Source organism: Asparagus officinalis, chromosome 9 (genome assembly GCF_001876935.1).
Source record: "Asparagus officinalis chromosome 9, Aspof.V1, whole genome shotgun sequence".
NCBI lineage: Eukaryota > Viridiplantae > Streptophyta > Magnoliopsida > Asparagales > Asparagaceae > Asparagus > Asparagus officinalis.
Genome location: NC_033802.1, coordinates 63082758 through 63093835, shown reverse-complemented (window position 1 = coordinate 63093835; position 11078 = coordinate 63082758). Strand labels below are relative to the sequence as shown.

General features: G+C 34.4%; 1 protein-coding gene across 2 annotated transcripts in view; it reads left to right on the top strand.

The window, feature by feature from the left end:
* Positions 1 to 10529, top strand: part of LOC109824798 (long chain base biosynthesis protein 2d-like) — a 30833-nt gene extending 20304 nt beyond the window's left edge. The window contains exons 3-13 of one of the 2 annotated variants that reach the window (XM_020391443.1): positions 3397 to 3485; positions 3845 to 3925; positions 4009 to 4133; positions 4481 to 4574; positions 4656 to 4819; positions 8222 to 8383; positions 8481 to 8607; positions 8704 to 8870; positions 9938 to 10045; positions 10144 to 10278; positions 10338 to 10529. In XM_020391443.1, coding sequence (XP_020247032.1) covers positions 3397 to 3485; positions 3845 to 3925; positions 4009 to 4133; positions 4481 to 4574; positions 4656 to 4819; positions 8222 to 8383; positions 8481 to 8607; positions 8704 to 8870; positions 9938 to 10045; positions 10144 to 10239 — 1213 coding nt within the window. In that variant the 3' untranslated portion in view covers positions 10240 to 10278; positions 10338 to 10529. Of the gene's footprint in view, positions 1 to 3396; positions 3486 to 3779; positions 3926 to 4008; positions 4134 to 4480; positions 4575 to 4655; positions 4820 to 8221; positions 8384 to 8480; positions 8608 to 8703; positions 8871 to 9937; positions 10046 to 10143 lie in introns of both variants that reach the window. The other variant, XM_020391442.1, reaches the window with a different exon arrangement.

Genomic DNA, 11078 nt, shown 5'->3' with positions numbered 1-11078 from the left:
GCCATACTTCTTTCGGCCTGCCCATAATAATTAATAATTAAATATCCCCTTTTGAAGAGATTTAGCCGTTCATCAACGTCCCCCCAGCAGGCTCCACTCACCTTATTATATTATAAATAAAGGAGACAGGAGCTGAAAGTAGTGTCAGGTTCACATTGAACGGACGAACAAGCTGCTAAATATTTTTTGAAATTTCAAACTTCACGGGACTTCAAGTCACGTGAAGTTTAGCAGCTTAACAAAATGACTGTTAAACTTCACGGGACTTGAAGTCCCGTGAAGTTTGTAAAGTATTTTCGCAAAAACTGACCTGGTTTCAACGCTGGGCTGAAACCAGGTCGGTTTTTGCAAATAAATTCAAAATGGGTCTTTTTTTGCGATTAAATGTCCAAATAGGACGGTTTTGAAAATTTGTCCTATCGAAGACGCTAAGCGAAAGCAGCAAGGTGATGTTTGTGGCTAAATCCTCCCAATGACTCTCAGATTAAGAAAGATTAAATATCCTAAGGATTCAAAAATTTGTTGATGACAACAGAAGCATATAAATTTATTGAGAATGAGGATAATATAAAATAAAAAACAAATAATGAACTGCTCCCCAACAGAAGCATATAAATTTATTGAGAATGAGGATAATATAAAATAAAAAACAAATAATGAACTGCTCCCCATTTAAGAAAACATCATACAAATAGAATGAGGATAATATAAAATAAAAAACAAATAATGAACTGCTCCCCATTTAAGAAAACATCATACAAATATTGAGCTTCACACTCGAGCACGTCATATGCCAGAAATTCTCATGTCTAGTGCTAGCTGCAATTCACAGTTAGCGTTCCTCTTAAACTTTCTTCTCTCCCCTCAAATGGCAAACACAAATTATTTATTGAAAAAACTAAGAAGTTAACAAATCCTAAACTAAAGAAGAAATGACATCAAATAACATCCGCAGTAAAAAGAAGATAACATCAGATAATATCCTAACTAAAGGAAAAAGAAAAAATAAATAAAACCATAACTAATTCATCTATTCTAATTAAACAAAATCAGATCAAAATTTCATCAAATCTTTTTTCCAGATTCAGATCTGAATTCATCCTGCATCACTTGCTCTGATACCATGTTGAAAATAAACAGAGGAAATTCTCACCGATTATGAAGAAGGTTGCGATGCTTAATACGTGTACAACTTTTAGAGTCTCTACTAATAAAATTTTTTAGAATCTATATGAAAATGAAACAAATATATTGAATCAAGACTTAATTATTAAACAACAACAAAGCATATGATATCTTCGAATAAGAGGAAACATCTAATACAGGAAAGTCCTAAATTGTATGCTATGGGAAAGTCATAAATCGTGTGATTCTAAAAAGTCTTAAATTGTATGATACTATATTTAAACTAATACATTGAATCTAGACTTAATTATTGAAAACAACAAATCATATAATATCTTCTAATAAGAGGAACTAGCCAATTTGGTTAATATGTTGATACAAGGTTATCTTTTTTGGTCAATGAAGTAAATACTTTCATTAAACCAAGTGAGCATTTAGAGAGCATTACTTAGGCATACCTGAGTTTGTACATCTCAAAAACCGTCAATACAACATATGACAGTATACAACCCAAAAAAACACCCATATACTACAATACATAGTTGCAGAGTACGTGGAACATAGCTAGTCATGCATGAATTTGGCTATGCAATTTGCAACTTAGAATATCTGGATGTGATATTCTGTTTTTTTTTTTTTTTTTTTGGGGTGGGGGGGGGGGGCTTTCACATGCGAGCTCGGTCAGTGATATGTTGTAATAAATCTTTTGGGTGTGCTTATTATTTTCCAAAGTGTATAGTAGAAAAGTAGAACTATAAAGCTACTTATGTATTTCAACATTTTTTCATAAGAAATACTTAAATGCTTCTATTCTATGGAGTTCATTCTTTTGTTCTGTTTTTCTTTTCATATAGTTTGTGTTGGGATCATGGTTTCATTTCACGATTTATTAATATAGGTATTTAGTTATAGTGAAGTTATTGACTCATATATTCCATTGTGCACCTCTCTTTACTTGATTGCACACATTGCATTGCTTCTTGCACATGTACACTTAAAGGGATTTTTGTCCCGCTTATTTATAAGCGTTATGCCAATTTTGGTGAACCAATTCAGAGGGAATTGATATGAAATGTATCAGGAATCGGTTCCTGTACGACGGTTTGAGGAAGGTCCAGGGAATCTGTGCAACTATACAGCAATACACTATTAACAAAATTCCAACTACAAATTCTCCACCCATAAACAAAACTGATCTGGCACTTGGCAATGATATAAGGATATCAAAATGAGTACTCTAACCTGGTTCACAACCTGGACAAATCTCTCTTCACATTAGGGTGAACTTTGGTATTCCTCTCTGTCCAGATACTATATGCTGCAGTAGATATTGCTAGCTTCTTCATCTCATGGGAAAAACATTTCCTACCCCAATTTTGAGTTTATGAAGAATACAAGCCGTATACAACTTCTTCTTTGAAAATTCGTATATCGAATTCCTTACATATATTGAATTCCTTCAATAACTGAAGAATTCTGATTTGTTGTTATATTTTGATGATATTGTTGAATATTGAGTCCTTTGTTATTTGCATACTGAAGAATTCTGATTTGTTGTTATATTTTGATGATATTGTTGAATATTGAGTCCTTTGTTATTTGCATAAGCAAATTTACAATTTATCCTTTTCATTTTGATGATATTGTTGAATATTGAGTCCTTTGTTATTTGCATAAGCAAATTTACAATTTATCCTTTTCAGATTTTTTTGGAGTATTGGAATTGGTTTAGGGAATAATCAATAAATAAGTTATCCATGTTTTTTCTGTTGCATTGAACTTAAGTTGTCGGGTTCCCATATAAAAGGAAATTCTTTTTGTGATTTAATTGACATTTTCAGTAGTGATGTTTACTAGGCATCTTGACAGGGGTTTGACTCTCTTTTTTAATGCTAATGGTTCTGCTAAGTAGAGTGTTTCAAAATAATGAATTTCTAATCTTTACTTGGACATTTATGTTTTCATATTAGAGGACATACAGAAAGATGTCCTGAAGGTCAACTTTCAAGAAATACTGAAATTTATTTGTTCATGCTTCCACATAACCTGTAACAGTTATAATATGCAATAGTTTTTATGAGAAAAATTTGTTGCACAAAATAAATAAGGAAAAAGAAATGTTTTATTTGTAAAAGATTAGATCGTGTCGTGGAGAGTGAAGAAACTAAATCGTAAACCTTTTTTATACTGTGTACAAGGCCTTAAGAGTATTTTGGGATGTAAACATGCGATTCCTGCACTATTTCTCATTGGAAGTCCTTTTGCCTGCAGGATTGTGCTAACAGACCAATTTCAAGTGCACCAGATTCTTGGATTGATGTGGTTGAACGTTATAGCAACGACAATAACAAGACATTGCAGTAAGTGCTAGTATGCGGTTCCCCCAAATACTATGTGAAAAGCTCTTCCTCGCTCGCTGGCAAATGTGTCACTGGTGATCTTTTGATCACTTAACAATAGTTCACTAGTCTTCCAAGAATAATGGTTCTTAAGAGCTAGAAGATACAGGTTGATGAATGATTAAAGGAATGTACATAAAACTCAAACCTTTAAGCTTCTGTTTAGTTGTTACTGATTGATATTTAGATGCATCAAATACGTTATTTGTTATTCAAAAAAGGAAAGAATGTAACTAGTTTTATTAATAATTGCAGCCGGACCACAAATTCTACTAGATGTCTCAACCTAGGATCATACAATTACCTTGGTTTTGCTGCAGCGGATGAATATTGCACACCCCGTGTTATTGAATCCCTCCAAAAATACTCTCCCAGCACTTGCAGTGCTTGTGTAGATGGAGGTAGGGATGTTCTTCCTCATGATTATTACACGTTAAAATTTTGAATAAAAGATAATCTATATTTTCTCGTTGTTTGGCATCAGGAACTACAAAACTGCACGCCGAACTGGAGGAGTTGATTGCCCGATTTGTAGGAAAGCCAGCTGCTATTATATTTGGTATGGGTTATGTCACAAACTCTGGCATCATTCCCGTCCTCATTGGAAAGGTTTGTACTTGACATTGTGAACTTCAAACTTTGAGATTCTTTCATAACCAACTATTAGTAGTAAATTTAAAAGAGGATATAGCTCTTAACAGAATTGAATAGAAAAATATGAGTCATGTAGCCAACCCCAAAAGTTCTGGATAGCCTTTGTTATTGTTGTTCACGTGACCAACTACTGATTGGGATTTCCTATGATCATTTATACAGGGAGGATTGATAATTAGTGTTGTTCACGTGACCAACTACTGATTGGGATTTCCTATGATCATTTATACAGGGAGGATTGATAATTAGTGATTCTTTAAATCATAACTCAATTGTCAAATTTCCTATGATCATTTATACAGGGAGGATTGATAATTAGTGATTCTTTAAATCATAACTCAATTGTCAACGGTGCTCGAGCATCAGGGGCAGCAATACATGTCTTCCAACACAACAGTAAGTTTTGAACCTTTGATGCATGATTAGATTTAGCCTATGTGCAAATATTTAATGCTTTCATTGGATTTTTACATGTAGAACCGGCTCACTTAGAGGAGGTGCTAAGAAAGCAGATTGCTGAGGGACAACCTCGTACACATAGACGCTGGAAAAAAATACTAGTTATTGTTGAGGGAATCTACAGCATGGAGGGAGAGCTCTGCAAACTTCCAGAGATTATTGCCATTTGCAAGAAATATAAGGTTTGCTTTTTTACATATGAGATTTAAAGACTAAAATTCACAGGGCATCAAATGCTAGCTTTTATGATGCCTATCATGGTTGGTTTTAACACTTGGAATATTATTACATCTCGTAACTTTTCGTTGACAATTAAACTGTCATAGATACAATAACAAAACCTTTGTCCCAAGTTTGTGGGATGGATTCCATGAATTTTACTCTTCCGTTCAGTTCTGTTGAGGGCAATCTCCTCCACTAAGTTATTCATTTCCATATTCTTGTCAACATTTTTGAACATGTTCTTTCAGACCTATCTGTACTTCTTACTTCTCCGTTAACTATAAGGTTTTTACCCCTTCGCCCTCCAAAAATTGAAGGACTTTGGGGGTGGGGGTGGGAGTTTAAATGAAACTTTCTTAATATTTTAATGTTATCCTCAGAGAAATAAAAAAGAGTTAATTGAGAATAGATCCCCTGTGGTGTCACCCAATTGCGAATTGACCCTCTGTAGTTCTATTTGTGCGAATTGACCCAATTGCGAATAGATCTTCTATAGTTCTATTTGTGTGAATTGGCTCCCTGAGTGATTTTTTACTCTTAAAATCATTAACAGGATTTGAGGATGTGGCTAAACCCCATGTAGTTCTATTGGTGATGATATTCCCCCTGTTGCCAATTTTTTTGAATTTTAAAAGATTTGAAAAAGTTCACAAATGGCCTGTTCGGATTTGCTCCTAGTGAAGAGAAGTTAACTGAATATAGGATAAGTTAAGAGAAGTCAAAATGTCAAGTTTTTCCCTCTCAAATACCTTAACTACTCCACTATATCTACCTCATATTAGTTACTAAACATGGATAATGTGTCCCCTCCCTTCCCTTACGTCACATTAATCCCGATCCAAACATGCCCTAATAAAGTGTATTTGCACCAGAGCCAATATTACATGAGGACTATTCGCCATAAATAAAACTACAGGGGGTTTATTCGCAATTCAGTGATACTACTAGGGATCTATTCTGAATTAACCCAATACAAAAATATTTTGATGTACCATTCCTTCAAAAAGTGTATATTAGTCATGTAGTTTTCCTTCCTTTCCATTCTCTACTCTAAGGGGGTGTTATTCATTCTGGATTATTGATTTGGAATTGGACAATACCTCATGAATCGGGCATTGTTGGGTTGTGACTTGAACTTGGATTTTTGTGGTTAGATCCCCGGACTTCTGGATTGGATTTTGATTTTTTTGAGTAGAATTCTTAAACTTTTAGTTTGGAAATTTTAAACTTTTGCTTTGGATTCGTAAACTAAGGGTCGGATTCTCAGACTAAATTTTAGATTAAGGAATTATTGGCATTAGGAATTTCAAATTAAATTATTATGTTAAATATTAATGATTAATAAAAAATGAACATAATTTGAAAAATCACTCTCATTTCGATTAACAGATGACAATAACCAAATTGAATGCATCTTGTAATCCTTTTAAACAGTTTCAAATGATCATATAAAAAATAATTTGTATATTTAGATATGTAAATATTAATATATTATTTTATATCAAATATTTGAATGATTAAATATTAAATATTTTTATCATTTAATATACTAAAATTTTAAACATTACATATATTTAATAATTATGTATTTAATATATTTCATATCTAACATTTAAATAAAAATGAAATGTATTTAATATTAAACATTTAAACTATTTAAATAATAAACATATCTAATTTAATATTAAGTATTAAATATATTAATTGATTAAATAGTACTTAATTAATATATTTCGTTTTAAATGAATTAAATAAATTTATAGAAGTTGATTACAAATATTTTAGAATTAAATACATTCAATGTTAATAGATAAATAAATTAGAAATATAGAATAATTTAAAATTAAATATATTTAAATTAAAATATATGAAATGTTTAAATAAGTAAAGAGAAGAGGAGAGAAAAAATCTACAGAATAAGATCTCAGTCCCTACCAATTTTAACTTGGACATTCTCTTGAAATTTCTCATTAAAAATTATAGAGTTGGAATCAAGCATGAATTTTGAAATCATAGTCCTAATAACAATTCTAGACAACCAATAACACTTTAAACTCAATCCTAGTTCTAAACCAACAACACGTTAAAATTCAAATCCAAACCCCAGTTCTAAACCAATAACATCTTAATTTCAAATCCGAATCCTAATCCTAAACCAAAAACACGTTAAATTTAAGTCCAAAATCTAGTCCGAAATTAATAGCACCCTAAATTAAAATGCAAGAAGAAAAAAATCCGAGTTAGAATCAACAATCCTCAACCACTAATCGCCCTTAAACTAATTAGATTGGAGTGTACCCTCTCTTCCTCATCTTGTCTTTCAAACACAACTAATTTTTATTGTCCCTTCCCCTGCCACCCCCTCTACCTCTTCCTCATGGCAGATGTGTGGATACCTTATTCAGTCTTGGATGATCTAGAAAATATATTTTGAGGTTTTTTGTGGGGTGGCTTGACAGCTTATATCCCACATTGGGTTTTCTACCCCTCAGTTTTCAATATCACCAATACCTCTGATTAACTTAATTAATTTTATTAATTTATAAGAGCTTAGTAATTTAAAACCCCCCTCCTCTTTCCCACTTTCTAATCAACATCTAATTATAAATGAATATAATTACTTAACGTAGTCAGAGATATATTGACTTTGTGCAGTAGAAAAAAAAACATGGGAGATTTGGTAAGTAAATTAGCAAATTCTAGATCTGAGGGTAGATTTGCAAATATGATAGATTTCAAGGGGATATAAAAAAGTCATTTTAAAAGTAGCCCCTCAAATCATCGAAGTAACTATTTAGAACCCAATTCTTATTAGGCGCTCCGAATTAGTCTTAGTTTCCCGTCCTATTCTTATCTGTGGTGGTGCTAATGATTACCCCAACGTGGCAGATCACCATTTTACCTTAATTTATTCATTTCCCCAAAATCACTAATTTTGCTCTCCTTTTCTCCAGAAAACGGGTTAGGCAGAAGAAAATGATCGTTGGGGAGAAGAGGATTTGGGTCTTAAACGTGTTTGGGCTTGGATGTAAACTTGAAAAAAAAGGGTATAACTGGAAACTCGATTCATAAAGTTGTTTAATGGAATATGCCCCCAATCTACATGATAATTTTCCACAGGGACTAATATGGAGCAATTTGTATGAAATTGAGTACTTAATAGCAATTTCAAGGATTTGAAGGACTATAACACGAAAGATTGAAGGGACCCATACCGGAGAAGCCCTTAATGCTAATCTTAGACATGACCAAATTAACCATCTCAGACAATTAACCATCTTAATTAGCCATCTTAGATGCAGCCTCCTACATTTTCTACGACGCTAATTAATGGTATGCGATCTTAATTACTGTGTTTACAGGCACATACTTACTTGGATGAGGCACATAGCATGGGTGCAGTTGGAAAAACAGGCAGAGGTGTTTGTGAGCTCCTCGGAGTAGACCCTGCTGATGTGGATATAATGATGGGGACATTTACAAAATCATTTGGATCTTTTGGGGGCTACATTGCAGCATCAAAGGTCTGTTTATTTTAATAATCTTTAAATAGTTACAATATTGAGATTAATTTTAGATGATGAGCTGATTAATTTTCCTTGTACCCGGCCTCTCTACCAGGAAATAATTCAGTACTTGAAGCACGCTTGCCCCGCACATCTTTATGGAACTTCCATGTCACCGCCTGCTGTACAGCAAGTAATATCTGCAGTCAAGGTTATTCTCGGAGAAGATGGGTCCAATAGAGGTGAACCTAGCTCAATGTCATTACTAATACAATTTTTTTTCTCCACACGTCTGTCTGTATTGGAATGATTCTGACTCGTGAACTGTATTTGTATAGGGGCTCTGAAGCTTGCGAAAATTCACGAGAACAGCAATTTCTTCAGATCAGAACTTAAGAAGATGGGTTTTGAGGTTCTTGGGGACAATGATTCTCCGGTGATGCCGATAATGCTCTACAATCTGGCAAAACTCCCAGCCTTCTCCCGGGAATGTCTGAGAAACAAGGTGAGTGTCTTGTGTGAGAGAGATAGAGAGAGAGAGAGAGAGAGAGAGAAACCTATGTTAAATATGGTTCATGATGCATGATAGTGGAGGAGCTTTCCTCTTATCTCACCAAACCCTAAAAAGTTGAGGCGAGTAATGGCAATTGTTGATGAAAAGTTGTAAATTGCAGAAAATTCCAGCAGAACATTGAGTGGTTGTTGCACAAAGCCCTCAAACTCTATAAATCATAGAAAACCCCACCAGAAGTTTATAAATTAGGGAAACCTCCCATGGACTTTCAAAATTCCAGTAAACCCCCTGAACTATTGGAGAATCTCTTAAATAACTTTGACATCTATAGTTAAAAGCCTGAAAATGTCATATGGTTGTCATATCTTGTTCTCCTGCATGAATGTTCGCCACTTAAAAAATTTTATCGCAAAATTTTCTTCGTAATAATTCAAACTTATCACTCTACTTGTTAGCATTGTTTAGATATTTTCTGATAATTCAGGGGGGTATACTAGAATTTTGAAGGTTTCGGGGTTTCTCTGATTTTTAGAGTTCAGATGGTTTTGTTCCACACCATACAAAGTTTAGAGGGTTTGAGAAATTTACCCCAAGTAAGGTTTGGATACACAGGACTACAGATTCGTTTCAACCCAATGCTTAGTCTCAACCCAAAATAAGCTGCAACTCTTGTTTATCTTTATGAAGACCCATGCTAATTAAGTTTCATCCTCCATAAGCGTGCCTTACTTTCTTGGTTACATAGTTTAAGCTCACATAAATGGAAAATGGCACAGGCACTTTCTTGGTTACATAGTTGAAGCTCACATAAATGGAAAATGACATGGTGCCTAAGGGAACTGTATTCATGTCGCATTTTTGGTCCTAAGTTTGCGCGTTTACTTCCTTTTATGACATCAGCTCCTCTTCACTTGGCTGTAATTTGTTCCATTCTGAAATCACACCTTTGAAGAATTACCATCCTGCAGGAAAAGAAACAGTAGATTTCTTTTAAGTTAAAACTTAAGATAAATAAATAAATAAATAATTTAAAAATTAGCCTCTTCCAACTACTGTAGGTTGCAGTTGTGGTGGTCGGTTTCCCTGCTGTACCTCTTCTGCTGAACAGGGTTCGTATCTGCATTTCGGCTTCACACTCCAGGGAAGACCTCGTTAAAGCCTTAGAGGTACAACTAACAAACTGAATTCCTTTTGCTCCGTCAACATCTTATATAAAACAATAATCAGCATTTTAAAGATCCGTAATGTTTATGACAAATTACAGGTCATCAGCGAAGCTGGTAACCTTGTTGGCATCAAGTACTTACGGGTTGAGCCTCAGCAGACACGCGCTGAAGAGAACACGAAGAAGCTCGAGTAGGAAAATGTTGCAAATTCAAAGATTCAATTGCCATATAAAGCTTTTGAAGATTTATAGTACATTTTGTACGGTTAAAAGTCCGTGCTGGTATAGTGTAGTTCAGGTCCGTTTCAGTTGATAGGTTTTCCTTCTGTGTCCCTTTTCGCGGATATGGATGACAAATTCTTTGTAACATGTAAATTCAGAAGAAAGTGTAAACTAAACTCGTTTAAGGCGTATGTATGATTGTGTGTTGGAGTGTTAAGCACATTATATGACTATATTTGGATTTGCCTGTGATGTAGACTTCAGAATGTATTCTCACAGCTCTATTCTATACTCAGCATGTGTCTGCAGTCATTCAGTCAATTATGATAGTAAGATAAAGTGCAGTTTAGTTTTTCACCAATTTCACGCAATAATTTGACTCCATCACTCTCAACTGGGGGGGAAAATGGATGAGGTTAAAACAGGTAATGTAAAACTTTGAAAAAAATGGATGAGGTTGAAACAGGTATACACTAGTAGAAATCTTAGGATTGCTGACGACAACATCTCCTATGGGCGTCTGCTGTCAGTGTTGTTTACATCACTGACGGCAGCTTCTGTCAGGGATGATGCCGTTGGCGTTGTAATGAGGCCATTAGCGATGTTAACATTGCTGAGGGGACGTTCAAAATCGCTGACGGGACAGCCGTCAGCGATGTTGTCCCTTATATTTACATCAATTTTTTACCAACCCACCCTCCCCATTGACTTTTACTAACCCTAAAAAATTACTGCACTCCTCCGCTGCCGCCGCCCTCTCATGCCGTCAAACGTCTGCCTTCGTTGTCTTCTACTCGCTTACCCTCGCGCCG